This window comes from Cucurbita maxima, unplaced genomic scaffold (assembly GCF_002738345.1).
Source record: "Cucurbita maxima cultivar Rimu unplaced genomic scaffold, Cmax_1.0 Cma_Scf00049, whole genome shotgun sequence".
NCBI lineage: Eukaryota > Viridiplantae > Streptophyta > Magnoliopsida > Cucurbitales > Cucurbitaceae > Cucurbita > Cucurbita maxima.
The window spans coordinates 619,014-636,556 of NW_019272065.1; the positions used below are offsets into that span (position 1 = coordinate 619,014).

The 17,543-nt window shown below is 37.6% G+C and overlaps 4 protein-coding genes and 1 non-coding gene across 6 annotated transcripts; 4 read left to right on the plus strand and 1 right to left on the minus strand.

Annotated features, from left to right (window-relative positions):
• Positions 1 to 410: 410 nt before the first annotated feature.
• LOC111471182 (auxin response factor 18-like) lies at positions 411 to 3,789 on the plus strand. Its single transcript, XM_023116879.1, has 3 exons — positions 411 to 2,242; positions 2,433 to 3,322; positions 3,398 to 3,789. Exons 1-3 carry the CDS (start codon positions 1,163 to 1,165, stop codon positions 3,465 to 3,467), a joined length of 2,040 nt encoding a protein of 679 aa, XP_022972647.1. The 5' UTR covers positions 411 to 1,162; the 3' UTR covers positions 3,468 to 3,789.
• Positions 3,790 to 7,426: 3,637 nt separating this feature from the next.
• LOC111471187 (CASP-like protein 5A2) lies at positions 7,427 to 10,969 on the plus strand. 2 transcript variants are annotated; one of them, XM_023116886.1, is made up of 4 exons: positions 7,427 to 7,859; positions 8,323 to 8,455; positions 8,935 to 9,122; positions 10,461 to 10,969. In XM_023116886.1, exons 1-4 carry the CDS (start codon positions 7,645 to 7,647, stop codon positions 10,474 to 10,476), a joined length of 552 nt encoding a protein of 183 aa, XP_022972654.1. In that variant the 5' UTR covers positions 7,427 to 7,644; the 3' UTR covers positions 10,477 to 10,969. The 2 variants fall into 2 exon arrangements, with proteins under 2 accessions (XP_022972654.1, XP_022972655.1); XM_023116887.1 differs by having other exon boundaries at positions 8,935 to 9,071.
• Positions 10,970 to 12,395: 1,426 nt separating this feature from the next.
• Positions 12,396 to 13,096, plus strand: LOC111471189. The gene is made up of 3 exons (XM_023116889.1): positions 12,396 to 12,534; positions 12,643 to 12,717; positions 12,853 to 13,096. The coding sequence occupies exons 1-3, from the start codon at positions 12,466 to 12,468 to the stop codon at positions 13,012 to 13,014; spliced, it is 306 nt and encodes a 101-aa protein (XP_022972657.1). The 5' UTR covers positions 12,396 to 12,465; the 3' UTR covers positions 13,015 to 13,096.
• Positions 13,097 to 13,617: 521 nt separating this feature from the next.
• On the minus strand, positions 13,618 to 13,701 carry TRNAM-CAU. The gene is given in 2 exon segments: positions 13,618 to 13,653; positions 13,664 to 13,701. It is a non-coding gene; the product is annotated as a tRNA-Met (tRNA).
• A 1,080-nt stretch (positions 13,702 to 14,781) lies between these two features.
• On the plus strand, positions 14,782 to 15,682 carry LOC111471188 (60S ribosomal protein L12-1). Its single transcript, XM_023116888.1, has one exon. It carries the CDS (start codon positions 14,913 to 14,915, stop codon positions 15,411 to 15,413), a length of 501 nt encoding a protein of 166 aa, XP_022972656.1. The 5' UTR covers positions 14,782 to 14,912; the 3' UTR covers positions 15,414 to 15,682.
• The last annotated feature ends 1,861 nt before the right edge of the window (positions 15,683 to 17,543 follow it).

A 17,543-nucleotide genomic window follows, 5' to 3' on the forward strand; every position in this document is an offset into this window, starting at 1 on the left:
TGAAGGTAAAGTGTCAGCCATCAAAGTCAATCACGAAAAAAGTAGTGGAAATACGTGCAAAATAAAAACTTGTTAAATACCCCCTCTATGATTTAAAACTTTGCTTACGCTCATGCTCCATCCCTTAATATAGAGATAAAAACTAAATTGTACTTCATCGTGTATGTTATTGAATTATACATGACAGTGGTCCATGGTTCGTTAGTAAAGTTGTGTGCCAGGTGACACGTGACAACAACTAGCTAGTCACCTAGTAACCTTAAACTAACTCGAAAATCTTGTTTTGGATTAATGTCATTCAAACTACATCGAACCCATGTCTACAGTCGGTTAACATTAAACCCTAAAAAATTAAAAAGAGGGAGAAGAGAATTTGGGAAATTAATAAAATAATAAAGAGGGAAAAAAGAAAAGGGAGGATAAAGATCTTTGTTGTGTTGGTGGCTCCTGGAGATACACTCTTCACTGTTTTCTTCAGATCCAAAGAAAAGGTAAGAAATCCCTTTATATTATCTTCTTTTTCTACAAATTTATATGTTTTTTTTTACTCCTGCTCTCTGCTTTTGGACGCTTGCATGATCTGATGATCCAAAACCTGTCCCTTTCTCTCTCTTTCTCTCTCTCTCTCCTCTTCTCTGTGCTCTGTCTGTGAGTGTCTACGGCTTTTTATCTGCTTCTATGTCGGCCATCCACTCACTCATTCAATCTCTGAACAACAACACAGACGAAGAATCAGACGAACAATACGACGCCCTTGCCTTCTACTTTCTCTAATTTCCCAATTTCCCAATTCCCCTTCTTCCCTCTTTCGTCTTTGTAGGGTTTTCATTTCACTTTTCTCCTCTTTCCACCAATTCCCACTTGGGTTTTGGGTTTCCTAGCCGCTGTCGATCAGGGTGTGTGTGATCTTGTGATTCTGTTCGAGTTTCGAGACGGATTCTGGGTTTTTTTTTTTTGTTTGATTGACCCAATTTGAGTTTATGGGTTTGGAGTGGTCAAACCATGCCGAAGAATCTGCTGGTGAGTCCCTTTGAATTTGGTGGAAATTGGGAAATTTTGATATGATTATGGAGATTTTGGAGACCCATTCCTCTGTTTTTCGTTCTGCAATGTTCTGTTTCTGAGGATTTTGGAATTCAGTTTCTGGGTTCCTTGAATTGAGATGATTACGTTTATGGATTCGAAAGAGAAAGTGAAAGATATGGAGAAATGCTTAGATCCTCAGCTATGGCATGCTTGTGCTGGAGGAATGGTTCAAATGCCGCCGGTGAACGCCAGGGTTTTCTATTTTCCTCAAGGTCATGCCGAGCATGCTTGTGCGCCAGTTGATTTCAGGAACTGTTCTAAGGTTCCTCCATATACCCTTTGTAGAGTTTCTGCTATCAAGTTCCTTGCCGATCCCGACACGGATGAGGTCTTTGCTAAACTCAGGTTGATTCCCATTAATGGAAGTGAACTAGAGTTTGAAGATGATGGTATTGGAAGGCTTAATGGGTCTGAACAGGATAAGCCAACTTCGTTTGCAAAGACATTGACTCAATCTGATGCTAACAATGGTGGGGGTTTCTCTGTTCCGAGGTATTGTGCTGAAACGATCTTCCCTCGGTTGGATTACTCGGCCGATCCGCCGGTTCAGACGATTCTTGCTAAGGATGTTCATGGGGAGACATGGAAATTCAGACACATTTACCGTGGGACGCCTCGGCGACATCTTTTAACGACGGGATGGAGTACGTTTGTTAACCATAAGAAGCTTGTGGCTGGTGATTCCATTGTGTTCTTGAGGGCTGAAAATGGAGATCTCTGCGTCGGGATTAGACGAGCGAAGAGAGGAATTGGAGATGGACCGGAACCGCCGTGTGGATGGAATCCAGCAGGTGGGAACTGTGCTGTGCCTTATGGAGCTTTCTCAACGTTCTTGAGGGAAGATGAAAACAGAGTGAACAGGACTAATGGAAAAGGGAAAGTGAAGGCTGAATCAGTCATTGAGGCTGCTACACTTGCTGCAAATGGGCAGCCCTTTGAAATAGTATACTATCCAAGAGCTAGTACTCCTGAGTTCTGTGTCAAGGCAGGGCTGGTGAAAGCAGCATTGCAGATCCGGTGGTGCTCGGGTATGCGGTTCAAGATGGCGTTCGAAACCGAGGACTCTTTGCGGATAAGCTGGTTCATGGGTACCATAAACACCGTTCAGGCCGCCGACCCACTGCGCTGGCCTGAATCACCATGGAGGCTTCTACAGGTAAATCACTGTTCTTTTTATCTTATATGCATCCATTACAAATCATCAAATGTATATGAAACATTGTTGTTTATAAGCTCATTGCTTGTTAGGATCGTTCAATGCTTATAACTTACCAAAATAGTTCATTTAGTTGGTGATCTTCCATGAATCGTTTCGGTCTTGTTTGCTTATACCATATACTGTCCAGGTTACTTGGGACGAGCCCGATTTACTTCAGAATGTGAAACGTGTTAGCCCGTGGTTGGTCGAATTGGTATCAAACATATCTCCGATTCATCTTGCCCCGTTCTCACCTCCAAGGAAAAAGTTCAGATATCCACAACACCCTGATTTCCCCCTCGATAACAAGCCTTCTATGTCGCCGTTCGCGAGTTATCTCCATGGGCCAGGCAGCCCCTTCGGTTGTCCTCCGGACAACAACCCTGCTGGCATGCAGGGAGCCAGGCATGCTCATTTTGGTCTATCCTTGTCGGATTTTCATCTCAGTAAACTGCAGTCGGGTCTGTTTCCGATTCGTTATCGATCACTGGATCCAGCTGCTAGATCAACTAGACTTTCTGGTAATGCAATGACTGAAAAGCCAAGTATGAGTGAAAATGTATCTTGCTTGCTAACCATGGCGCATTCTACTCAAACGTCGAAGAAATTCGACAACGTAAAGACTCCACAGCTAATACTTTTCGGCAGACCCATACTAACCGAATTGCAGATGTCTCAAAGCTGTTCTGGTGATACCGTTTCTCCAGTTGGTACTGGAAACAGTTCGTCGGATGGAAACGGTTCTGGATCTGCACTACATCAACAAGGTCTACCAGAACGCTCGTCTTGCGAAAATTTCCAATGGTACAAGGACAATCGCCAAGATGTCGAGCCTAACTTGGATACTGGCCACTGTAAAGTCTTCATGGAATCAGAAGACGTCGGTCGCACCCTCGATCTTTCTTCAGTTGGGTCCTATGAAGAATTGTACAGAAAACTCGGAAACATGTTCGGCATCGATAACTCAGAGATGTTGAACCATGTCTTGTACCGGGATATCTCCGGTGCTGTCAAGCACGTCGGCGACGAACAATTCAGGTATGATTCTGCTTCCTTCTGCAACATTGAATCACTACTGTCTCTCGGTGATTAACATGTCGGTTTCGATTACAGCGAGTTCATCAAGACGGCAAGAAGATTGACAATTCTAACAGATTCAGGAAGTAACAATGTAGGAGGTTAGAGGAAGTGATTTTCAAGTGTATAGCTGGTGAATATCAGGTTCTTCGTTTTCCCTGCTGACCTTTGTCTGTTGCAAATCTGGGAGCTGCTAAAGATCATAATGTCGTTTTCCTTTGAAATTGAAAAGTTTTAATTTTTATTTTCTTTTCCCAATCCAACTTATGGAAGGAAAGAGGGGATGTTTGAATTTTGGAAGTTTCTTACATCCTCTTGTTCTGTGATGAACTTTGTGGGGTTTCTTTTTGGGTTCCTTTTTTTAGGTGATTTTAGTTCTTAATGTTAATGGAAGTGGTTTCAAAGTATATGAACTGTGTGTTTGTAAGGATGAAATATGATATAATAACTTAAACGAGTTTTCGTATGTCTGTTCACTCGGACAATGTGTCCGCTCTGAACACGAAAGTGTGCAGTTTCGCCCCCTTCTCCCATGTTGAGTTATAGGCAGCGTCTCGAAAAGCACGAACGAGTCATATGAAGGAAAACTTGCATGCTTACTGTACTAACATGGCTTGCTACATACAAGTATAGCCAAAGAAAGATGAGACGGGATGAATGATCAGATGTTGCAGCGAGACTACCACAAGAAAGAGGGGAAATGGCTCAACAAGCACGGTAGTCTAGTCACCTCTTCGAAGTGGCTTGTCAACTACGCTTTCCTTCCCTCAAAACAATGGTGAGCTTTTCCTAGATTTAGTTTGGTTATTGAGAGTGAAACCGCTATAACGTGACCAACAGTTTTGAACCGTTGAGTTTATGTAGTTTAAAGAAGTATCTCGAGACACGAGCAGGTGGCTACAGTGGTATGTTTAGTACCAATGAATTTAGAACTTATAAAGTTTGTAGAGAAAAGTGTTGGTCACGTGTGGCATGTGTGGGGATTAATTATTTGTAATAATTAAAGATTAAAATATAATTTGTGGGGTCTAGGGATTGAGGATCGTCATCAATTTTGTAAGGGAAACATAAAAGTCAAAACTAATATTTGGTTTTAATTTCGAATAAACAAACAAATTTGTTAAATAAAATTAAAAAAAAAAAACATATATTTTGCTGAGGTGGCGTAGTTCGAAGCGGAAAGGAGTAATGGCACACGTGAGAGTGTGGGACCATTGGAAAGCTTACGTGGCGAGGATTCATTAAAATTCACGTGTGGATGACGTCATCTCTTACAAGGGGGGATGTCTCGCTGCTTGTGTCGCGGCGTTTCGTTGAGCGGACTGTTTGGCTTTGGTTTTACGTTATCATGGCTTGCCTTTGACCGTAAATAATAGGCGGGCAGGCGGGCAGGCGGGCAGGCGGGCAGGCAGGTAACGGGTAGTTGTCGAACCCTCTCGATTAGAGATGTTGCCTCTTTTAGTCTTAGAAACCGAGACAAGCATAGATAATATAATCTTCATTCTCCGTTTCGTTAAATTAATAGCAGAATAAATCTTTTCTTACCTTTTTTTGGTTGGAAACGATTTCTTATATAGTTTTTAAATATATAATAAAAATAAATTAATAATATAAAATATGTATTATCTACTAAGTAGTTTTGTTCAAATTATAAAAAGCAATGAATAAAATAATGTTCCCTTTGTTTTCAGTTATATATTTATTCCACCAAATACGGCGGCGTTTCCGGGAATAGCATTAAAACACAGAGACAACCATGAAAACATGTGTGTGTCTCATTAGGGTTTAGTTTGCTTTAGCCTTACGTCTTAATAAATGCCTCATCTTCTCTTAGTTTTTAGGGTTTTTGAGACATCCAAGTCCCCCAAACCAGGCAAATTCCATGACTAACCCTACAATTAATTAATGCCCTTTCAATATAGGGTTTTTTTTTTCGATCTCATCTCTAGCATATATTATCTTCTTTTATCTTTTTCTTTCGAGCTTCCCCTCAAATTTTAAGCGCGTATATTAGAGAAAGATTTCTACATTCGTATAAAGGAATGTTATGTTCTTCTCTCCAACCAATGTGAAATCTTACATAAACATTTAAGGTGTGGAAACCTCCCTGACAGACGCATTTTAAAATCATGAGACTAACGACGATATACAATAGGCCAAAATGGACAATATTTACTAGCGGTGGGTTTTGCCTGTTACAAATGGCATAAGAGTCAGACATCGAGTAGTGTGCCGGTGAGGACGCTAGGCCGCCAAGGGAGTGGATTGTGAGATCTGGACTAAAGCGAACAATATCTACTAGTGATAAGTTTGAGGCTGTTACAAATGGTATACAGTCAGGCATTGGGCAATGTTCCAGCGAAGATATTGTGCTCTCAAAGAGAGTGAATTGTGTGATTCGAGCGAAAGCAAACAACATTTACTAGCGGTGGACTTGGATTGTTACACAGGACGAGTTGGAAAAATCTTTTGAACCAACTTGAAATTTTGGGTTGGATTGTCAAGTTATTTTTTAAAAATTATTTAAAAAAATCGTAATTATTCACGCCACATTAATAATTAAAAATTCATAAAACTCAAATATTAAATTAATTATATATATCATCAATAAATGAAGCATTATATTCTATAAATAATTGCTAGTGGATATAATAACCTAATGAATTGAGTGTATTCCTTTTGTGCTAAAAATGGCACATGGCTTACATATCTCCTTCTCATTTTTTTTTTTCATAATTAAAAATATTCCTTTGTAATAAATATATTTATAAAGTTAGAATAATTAATTTGTTTGAAAATAAAAAAATGGGAAGGGAAAATAAAAGTTTTAATTTTCCTTTAATGTGTAATTCTTGGTCTATATTAATGTAATGCTAAGTACAAAGTTGGACATGTCCTATTCCAAGGGCCACCTAATGTCACCATACCCTCCACCTTTTGGACTCTTTTCTTTTATGTCATTTTCACCCTTTTAATTACTACATGATGTTGTCTACTCCATTAATTATTTTATTAATAATTTCATGTTTTATTGTTGATTCCTTTAAAAAAAAAAAAAAAAATTAGTCCGACAGTTCCTTCGTAGTCGGAATTATGAATGATGATCCCACGTATGTCACATTTTTGTCTATTGACGGTGAGAAATTGAAAGGTTCTTGCGTTCTCGTATAATACTCGACCTTTTTTAACTATATTTTGTGAGATCTCATATTGATTGGAGAGAAGAACGAAACATTTCTTATATGGGTGTGGGAACCTCTCCCTATAGAAAGCTGATGGTGATGCGTAACGAGCTAAAACAGACACTATTTACTAGTGGTGGACTTGAGCTGTTATGTATTAAGATTCTGTTTGTGACAGGAGAAAAATAAAAAAAGTTTTTAATTTTTTTTTTTTTTTTTTTTTTTTTTTGGAGGGAAGAAAAAAAAAACAACCAACAACCATATTTATGAGCTGTTTTGTATGGTTTTGGTGAAATTGACGTTAGACAAAATAATGTTAAAATTTATTATTATTATTATTTAAAAATAATAATAAAAGATGGAGATGGAAAATGACATTGTTATATTATTTTTAATGGCATTCTGAAACATCACCCGTGCGGTAGGCCCCACATTTTGCTGCCAACTCACGAGTCTCGACCGACATCCCAACATATAACTATCCCGACACTTACCTCCTTCGTTACTCGTAAAGCGACATGTCGTATTTACTTTTCTTTTTTTCTTTTGGAATTTTGTTTACTTTGTTAAGTTACAATTGTATTTTTTTAAAAAATTAAATAATATATTATTGCCAAATATTGATTACTTTTAAAAATTTAATATATTTCCACGTAATTTTTTATTTTAAAATTTAACAAAAAATAAATAAATAAGGGATTTATTTTTATTTAATTTCAAAATAGATAACAAAATTTAAAAGTTAAAGCAATAAATGGAAATTTAAGAATGGCCCATAATGAGATCTGAATGGGCCATTCAAATTAAAAGCCCAATGGGCTTTGACAAATTAGAAATGGGTCGGCCCATACTCGAATGTCCTTCCTTCTTGTATTTGCAGCTTTACCTTTTCGGAGCTACTCGCTGCTCTGTTACTGAAGTGGTGGCGAGCTGTGTCTATTTGAGATGGAGAAGATAATGAATTCATGGACTTTGGATCTTCCTTTTGCTCAGGAACCTTCGGCCTTCAACTGAGAAGCTAAATTTGCTGTACTGGCTCAGCTATGACTGATTAGGGTTCTGGATTATGGTGTGAATGTAAACGAGCTTTTGTAGAGCGAGATGAACGTGAGCCGGCCGGCTGTGCATCCAGTGGAGGTGCCACCGGTAACGGAAGGAGCGGTGCACAATGCGCCGAGAGGGAGGATGAAAGATGTGCAGGGCATGCCTGGTACACTTGGTGGACTTGCTCTCCGTCTTCTTCAGTTCATATTTGCTGCAGTTTCTCTTTGTGTTATGGCCACTACCAGTGATTTTCCCTCCGTCACGGCGTTTCGGTACGTAATTCTTGAATTTTTGTCTCATTGTATTTGGTTCTGTGTAATTTTGTTTGATGTTGCGATTGTGATTATCTTCAAATATTCGCTTCGCGCGTTTATGAGTCAATGAACTGAAATAAGAATGTTGATTAAATTAAGACGGATTTAGCGTGATTTGGACGTCGTTCGGAATATTTTATCCGTGAAGAATGAAAAAACCTTTCACGTTTCTAGTGGGAAAAAGAGAAGCTATTGTTGAACTTGAAAATGCGTGTTTCTTCGTCTTTTCTTGCTGAAGATTTTGCTCAAGTACAATTGTTTTGTTTTTGTGTGCTTTGTCCATTATATTTGCCGATGAACCTTAAACTCTGTTGATGGCGATACCAATAAAAGAAGTTTGTTTTGTTGGATAATATTATTCCTTGTTAAAATTTGTGATGTTAGGATGTCCTATATGTTTGATCCTCTCATTTCCTGTCAGATATCTTGTTGCTTCTGTTGGATTACAATGCTTGTGGAGCTTTTCATTGGCAATAGTTGATGCATATGCCTTATTAGTTAGGCGAAGCTTGCGGAACTGCACAATGGTTGGTTTGTTCATTGTCGGTGATGCGGTAAGAATATTTTGCATGTGATACTTCCAACGACACTTAGTCGAACTGTATGCATCTTCTATTTGTAGTCTGATATGTCATGTGCAATCCAGGAGCTTGTTAAAGTCGCATAATTCTCATCGAATAGGTTGCAGAGTCTGAGATTGACGTTTAGTTTGATTTGAAACTAAGATTATGTATGGTTTGGAAGAATGAGAATCGAGGTGAAACTTCTTGTTTCATTGTTTGATGTTCCTATTTGTGATTTGTAAGTATGAGCATCCCATTGGAATCACGAGTCTACCATTTGGAAGGAATGAGCCTGATATTGATACCTTATTCTGATAAATACTTTTTGGTAACCATAACATAACATAATATAATTATGTTTATTTCAATTGATGTTTTTATCATAAAAACTAATATAACTTTATTTTATTAAACTTCTTTTGTTGGTATTTGTAATTGTTAATAGAAATAGGGAACTGTGTCCCCTGCAGGTGACATCCACCCTTACATTTTCTGCTGCATGTTCATCAGCTGGGATTACTGTTCTCATAGGCAATGATCTTGACAAGTGTGGCCTGAACCACTGTGCACAGTTCGAGTCCGCCACTGCAATGGCCTTCATTAGCTGGTTTGCTGTTTCACCTTCATTTCTTTTGAACTTTTGGTCATTGGCTTCCCGGTGAGGTTCCATAGCGAGATAGTTTCTTCTTTTTAGTTTTCTTTCAACAACTACTTTTTTTTTTTTTTTGTTTCTAAATTATACTGAACGAATTTGGAAATTTTGATGCACATATGTAGATTTTTGCTGTTTGATTGAGAATTGAGACAGTAATTAGTGAGTAAAACCACTTCGTTTTAACAAGAAATATGTATATGTACTTGTTATATGTTCCTGGTGGTGACATGCTGGGATGTTTCAATCTGTTTCTTACTGTGAGACATCAGCTAGAGAGGAGAACGAAACATTCTTTATAAGGGTGTGGAAACCTTTCCATATCATACGTGTTTTAAAACCTTGAGGGGAAGCCTGGAAGGGAAAGCCCAAAGAGGACAATGTCTGCTAGTGGTGGACTTGGGCTGTTACAAATGGTATCAGAGCTAGACATTGGATGATGTGCCAGCGAGAAGGCTGAGTCTCGAAGGAAGATGGACATGAGGCAGTGTGCAAGCAAGGACGCTGGGTATTGAAGGGGGTGGATTAGAGGGTCCCACATCGGTTGGAGAAGGGAACGAGTGTCAATGAGGACGTTGGGCCTCGAAGGTGGGTGGATTATGAGATCCCACATCGACTGGGGAGGAAAACCTCTGCCTAAAAATCTTGTGGGGAAGCCCGAAAGGGAAAGTCCAAAGAGAATGATATCTGCTAGTGGTGGGGCTTTGGCCATTTCACTTACGTTCTCATATGGAGGTTCTATGGTTACAACATGAGAAAACTAGGGATGTACCTCTCTAGTTTGGAGTATTAGGAGGTCAATAGTGTCGGTCTTGTATGCTACGTCAATTTCTGGTTTGGTTTTCCAAAGCATCGACTTTTGAGATGGTAATGGTTGTCTATTAAATGATACTCGGATCGTCAAACCGTCATTTCTTTTTGGAATTCTCGAACTCCATTGGTATTTCCAAATATTTGAAAGGCCACCAATGTTCTTACACGAGCAAGGGGCCAGTTCTTGATTGAATGTTTTAGATAGACCAAGATTATTGAAAAACTGGTCCGTGAGGTTCATTTTCTCCCCTTATGAGTAATCATTTCATCTTTCAAGAGATATCCATTCTGACTCACCAGGTATCCTTCATATTTTGACAATTTTGTCCCAATTTCAAATGGACTTGTGGCAGGTTTAGAATTGAAGATCGGCATATCGTTTTGAGAGATGAAATTTTTTTCATCCAACTTGTTTACTTCAATGCCGAAATATATGGCACAAGCTCAATATCTATGATAGCATCTAAACTGTGTCATTTATAGACCACAATTGATGCTAATCCCAATACTTTCATGCGTTTGTTTTTCTAGGAATCGACTAATCTGAAGCAAATTGGAGAGTTTCAAAAGAATCGAGATTAAAAGGAGCCAATTGGACTTAGTAGAAGATGAAGATCAAACATGATAGCGTCTCAATGCTCGTGCTGAAAACTTTCAAGCCAAATCATCTGTGTAGGTACCGTCTCGACGCTGGAGTAATTTCCTCGACTCTCTTGCTCAACGCTCTCAGGGTCTAAACGCTCTAAACATGTGCATGCTCCCCCTTTCATAACAACGTCATGACCCTACCTTGCCTAGCTTACTAGTTATTTTTTTGTTTATATATAATTTATAAGGGCAACGATTTAATGCTAGCATGATCCATATAAATTTCTCGCTTTCTCTAGAGCAAATAAATCTCATGTTTTATATTTAGATTCTTAGATACTTTTTGAGAATTTTTGTTTGACTATTCCATGAACTTTTGTAATAATCAAACCATGTCGAATTTTCGCTTATATTACATGGTGAATGACCAAAGTTAGTGTTATTGATTTAAGTATCGGTTCAAGTTTGATTGTAAGTCTGGTGCTTAGGACCATAGTGCAATCTTCTTAATCCAAGTATTCGATGCTCTTCTTTAATATTGATTTAATTGATGCTTTGATTGATATTGATTGCTTGTTTGTTTATTATGTATGATTATATATCTGAAATTGTCAAACGAACAAAGTGAATAAGATTTTATTTTTAAACATCTCCATTCAAGAATGTTCATCATTGGTTCTTTCTTTTAGCAACATATGAAATACCCAAGATTAGAAAAGAAAGATCGACTCCATCCTTAGAACGGTGGCATTTTATGTAACATGCTATGGTCTCGACGCCCTTACGAGGTAATGATGAATTTCACTCGCTCTAAACTTAACAATGGTAAATTGTCAAGTGGATGAGGATTAACTCTAAGAGGTACATGATGAAGATCCCAAACTTTAGTGAAATTTAATTCAATGTGACACTCGAGTAAATGAGGGGCATATAAACGAATCGAGATCACATCCAAAAGAGAGTAATCTTGAAAATAAGATAATTAAGAAAGACTTAAAAGGACTCAAAGTCACTATCTATATAAATTAGGTGCATTTTCCTTTTCGGCGACTCACTCCTAAGAACTTTGGTTAAGTATGTTTTATTTAGAGCAACTTTATGTTGGGTAATATTTTAGAAATTTCCTAAGATCACGTGAAGACAAGACGTCCTCGAAGAACTCATGTTGGATCATGTCATAGGGAATGCCAATTCCAAATTCTGGGCTTGGGTTATTTCAATAAACCTCCAAGAACAAAAACTATGGATCGGCCATTAACTAAGAATAATTGCTCTTTAAATAAAAACGACACCAACACATAGCTCGGTTCAAGTTTACCAATCGACTTTAGCAACAAATGAAAACCAATCATTTAAATAGAAGAAAATAACAAAAACATTGAACAAACCAATCAAAATCAAATTACACTTTCAGTTACAGGCGACCATTCATCGTTTCATTTTCCCATAAAGTAAAAGTTATATAATATGGCAAGTAGTTAGTGATTACCAATCTCTATATCTCTCTAATAAATTAGGGTTTTGAAGAGGTTGGTGGAGCCATTATTTAATGTTGTTGACCGTCAAAGTATAAGAGAAAAGCAACGAACGTTCCTCGAATTCTAGGTTTCCAAATTTACATCTAACAGTTATTAAGAAACATTCACGTGAAAGTTTCATCGAATGATTTTTTTGAATTGGTACGACTTTCTTCACGAGATATCTATCCTCTACGAACTCACCTTTGCGTGGGAAAGAAGAATTTGGATCAGAAAAAACGAGTGATATTGTTCTTTTCTCCATGTTTCTGCTAAAGGTCGGTGAGTAACGGTCAGTTCTTCATTTCTCTATCTCGAGGTTAACATCATGCAATTTTCTTGCCACCCTTGCATCTATACCTATAAAATTACCTTAAATTTGTCCAAGTTTCAGAGATAGAGAGACAGAGATTTAGAGAAGTTTCAGAAGAATGTCGAGTGTTGATGATGAAAGAAGACTGTATGAATGTGCAAGGAAATACCAAATAATTGTGAAACAGGTACCAAGAAATAAAATCATCCTCACTTGTTCTTGTTTTCTTAGGTCATGTATTATTTTCATATAAAGCCTTCGATAATCTTTACATTCGTGTATCTATATGATTTAGTTTGATCAATTGGTTGAGATGATGGACAACAAGAAGAAGGCAATGAGACTGTCAAAACGACGACGAATGTTTTCTGTAAGAGCTTTCTTCGACCTTAATTTATTTAGGTTTTATTCGATAATTGTTTTGTTTTAGTTTCTTCGCCATTTTAGTATCACTTTTCTTAAGGAAAATTTTGAATTATTCGTTAAGTTTTTTTAATTGTTACAGAACTCAGACAATAATTTGTCAACCACCGTGACTCAACCAACTTCAGATTCTCAACAAAATTGTAACGATGATGAAGCATTTGTGCAAACCCTCACAAGATTCCTACACGAACTCAAGACCGATACGACTGAACTAGATAGCTCGACCCGTACCCTAAACTAATACTATCAGGTTATTTTTCTTCCTTTTACAGGTCCAACTCCAACAAGGAATTGAGAAATTCAAACCTATGTCTTTTATGGTACCTTACCCTCTTACTTTTTGATATAACACAACCAAAATGATATGAATCAATGTTTTTTTTTTTTTTTTTTTTTTTTTTTTTTTTTTGGTGAAGAAATGAAAAATAATAGAAAAGTGACAAAAGGCTATTGATGGGCCTTATTCCTCATGTCGAGCAAATCCCATTAAAGGTCCAAAAGGTCTCAAACTCTCGACCTCAAGATAACACGAAGCTATGAGACCTACGCGCTAGCCAACTGCACCACCACCCCAAGTTCAACACCAAATATAAGCTATGAGACCTACGCGCTAGCCTTGCACCACCACCCCAAGTTCAACACCAAATATAAGCTATGAGACCTACGCGCTAGCCAACTGCACCACCACCCCATGTTCAACACCAAAATGTTATATTTTTGGAAGAAATGAAAAATAATAGAAAAAGTGGCCAAAGGCTTTCGATGGGCCTTATTAGCCCATTAAAGGCCCAAAAAGAGACCTTACATTTCAATTTAATGAACCAACAACGAACGAAAAAAAAATAGGGGTGAGAGAGGCTCGAACTCTTGACCTCAGGATAACTCGAAGCTATGAGACCTACGCGCTAACCAACTGCGCCACCACCCCTGGATGTTCAACACCAAAATGTTATATTTTTGGAAGAAATTAAAAATAATAGAAAAAGTGGCCAAAGGCTTTCGATGGGGCTTATTACCCATGTCGATCAAAGTCCACTAAAGGCCCCAAGGAGACCTCACATTTAAATCGAATGAACAAACAACGAAAGTGAGAGAGGCTCAAACTCTCGACCTCAAGATAACTCAAAGCTATGAAACATACACACAAACCAACTGTGCCACTACCCCTAGATGTTCAACAACATAATGTTATGTTTTTGGATGAAATGAATTTTGAGGTTTTCTTATGCCAAAATGAGAGATGCCATATCATTTGAAGAGGGAAACCAAACGTTCGTTGTAAGGATGTGAAAATATCTCTCTAATAGATACGTTTTAAACCATTGAGAGGAAACACGAAACCCAATCTCATTGGGACATTTACTAGCGGTGGTTGCTAAATGAGGCCAAAAAAAAAGGTAAAATCTCATTGGGAAAACAATGCTTAATGTTACAACATCGACCAAGACTAGAGTGAATGATGCAACGCTTACAGTCAACCATCCAAGATAGGTCAACATCGACAATATTGACGTCAACATCTTAATAAGCTAAATTAAATTGAATGTCTTCATAGCATGAAAATTATACCCGTTTTTATAAAAGAAATTCAATTTTTTCCAACTTAACCCTAATTTAAATATGGCAATTTTTACCATCTGTTAAAAAAAAAATTTACTAAATAATTTTGTTAAAGATAGCAGGTTTTAATAAAAATATTTACTGTAATGTTTTTTTTCTTTAAATCCTATAAATTTATATTATATCTAAGCTTTATAATTTATTAAATGCATATGAAAACATTTTTAAAAACTATTTTTTAAAACGAAAATTCAAAATTTTGAAGTAAAAGTCAATATAAGAAATTGTTTATTTTTCCCCTCAAATATTTAAATACTTCAGAATAGAATGTGAAAGTCGGGAGAAAAAGGACCAATGGGCCCAAAAGCCCAAAGGCCCAAAAGGCAAGAAAAAGTCCGGGAGAAGGGAGGAGAAATGAGTAATTTCACAACTCCCACGCAATCTGTAAAACCCTAGATTTTATAGGCTCTTTGAAACCCTTACTCTGCCTTCGATCTTGTATCTTCGCCTCCGCCTCCGCCTCCGCCCGTCTCCTCTCTGAACTCAGGCATCCAATTAGCCTCTTTTCCATATTCAATTATGCCTCCCAAGTTCGATCCTTCTCAGGTTGTCGATGTTTTTGTCCGAGTCACCGGAGGTGAGGTCGGAGCGGCCAGTTCTCTCGCTCCTAAAATCGGTCCTCTAGGTCTCTCACCAAAGAAGATCGGAGAGGACATTGCTAAGGAGACGGCTAAGGAATGGAAGGGTCTTAGGGTTACTGTTAAGCTTACTGTCCAGAACCGTCAAGCCAAGGTCTCGGTTGTTCCCTCAGCTGCTGCTTTGGTCATCAAGGCCCTCAAGGAGCCTGAGCGGGACCGCAAGAAAACTAAGAACATCAAGCACAATGGTAACATCTCGCTTGATGATGTGATTGAGATCGCTAGGGTTATGAGTCCCAGGTCTATGGCTAAAGATCTCAGTGGAACCGTCAAGGAGATCCTCGGTACTTGCGTTTCTGTTGGTTGTACAGTCGATGGTAAGGACCCGAAGGACTTGCAGCAGGAAATTACTGATGGGGATGTAGAAATTCCCCAGAATTGAGAGTAACTTTTCGTATTGGAGCTTACTTTGTAGTTTCAGTTTTGGGATTTGAAACGTGTTTGTTTTTATTGCCTTCAAATGACTATCTCCGGATACAATGATTTATTTAATGTGGGAAATATTGCTTCGTTTCGGGGATGGAAGCATTGTGGTTCCGTTTTGATCTGAAGTTTAGACTGTTTTTATTCAAATCGTTGCATTTCCGGTTGTACTTTATGAGAATTTTTTTTACGACTTCTTTAATCTATAAGCGCAGGGCATTAGTTTTCGGTCTGGAAGAGTTGCCATTTTTTCATTCTATGGTTGTTCATTGATCTTTTATAAGTGTTCTCGTTATAATTGAGCATTATATGGATTGTTTGTTATGCTTCTGAGCATAATATTTCTCTCTTAGAAACAATAGATTCCAGGTGTATTGTGTTGGGTGATCTGTTTGTTCTTAAATACGCGGCCGAGTGTAGACAGAAACATCCGTGAGACCTTATTCTTTTTTATTCATTTAGCTATATCTTCCTAAGTTTGGTCCTGATTATTGCACCCCATTTGATTATTTTTACAGATGTCTTTAAGGTCGTGTTGAATTATGCTAGTGAGCGTGTGCATTGCTGTATAGGCTCTCCTAAATGGGGCAAAATGTAGAAAGTTTATTTGTTTTACTAAAAGATAATTTTATGGGAAGGATCTGTAGACTCCAATAGCTCTACTTATTTGTCTGATTTGTACGTGTGTGGCATGTATGTTTCGCGTTCATTCCTTTCTTTTGTCATATTCTCATTGCAGGCTCGAGGTAAAATTTTTGAAGTGCTTGTGTATTTACTCAATTTGAGAAGCTTATTACAAAAAAACTCACTTTTCTGGCTTGCTTTTTGCGCTATTGAAGAGTTGGTAGTTCTTGTATTTAAACTGGGGCTCCTTGCTATGATGAATATGTGAAACACTGATTTACTCTTTATGTATGTTTGGGTGAGATTAGTTCTTTTCACAATTTTCCTTCAGACGATGTTCATTGTTTTCGTGTTGTTTGTTTGCCCTTTGGTCTTGAATGTTTAGCCACTCCCAGGGGAACACATTTCATAATTTGGTATTCTCCGAATTACATTGTGATCTGATGATTTGTATCGATTTGCCGAGAACCATTTTCAGAAAACATCTTGTTCTTTAGGAACTATTGATTTGCTGCATTCTGGACAATCAAGTCTTATAAATATCAATGGTTATCTCAATTATATTAGGTGAATATCAATGGTTATTAGTGATATGTCTGTTGGCTGCCATTAGTTCTTTTAGAATTTTCCTTAATATGTAGTAGTTCAAATATCTGCCGTATACTTGTCCATATCTGAATTTCAAGATTCTGCGTTATATCTGTATGGCGCTCTCAGCTTTTGGAGAACACTTTCAATTTTTTGTTGTAAGTATGAACAATCAACTAGTTAGAACACTTCTGTCATTAACTCTGTTGACTAATTTAGTATTTCTTTCTTCTTGATACTATTTAAAGCCTTTGAAATCTAATCGAAAACCTTGAAGCGAGAATGATCATGAAATAGTTCTAACATTAAGCGGTGTTTTGCTTGATTTCTATGTTGAATGATCTTCCAGAAATTAAATTTTTCTATCCAGTATAAATCATACTAAAACTATCTAACCTTCCAATTTCTCTTCATTCCCGATGAACTCAAAAGGCTTAGAATATGAGCGAGTTCGTGAGTTGAAGTTAATTTACTTTTGTTTGTTACTTTTCTCGATTGAATTCCTTTGCATCTCTGTTCTAAAACGCTGATACGACTCCATAGTCTAAAGAGAAGGAAGCATAATAGAACAAAAGAAGTCCCAAAGATGATTGGAAAAAGGTCCCTTTTTTTATTATGCTTTTTCATGTGTATGTGGAAAATAACTTAATCGTTTTCACATGCGACGAAAGCGATGGCGTAAGTAGTCATTTACTTTCTACATGGCTTGGTTTGTTGACCAACGCGGTTTGAATCCTTTTATAAGGAACAACACCACTCCCTCCCTCATCTTCATCCATCTTTTCACTTACTCTCAGAACAAACCTCCCTTTGGCTGATCAACTGAAACAATGGCAGAAAAGCTTCAAATTTTGGAAAAGTCACCAACTCTGTTTGT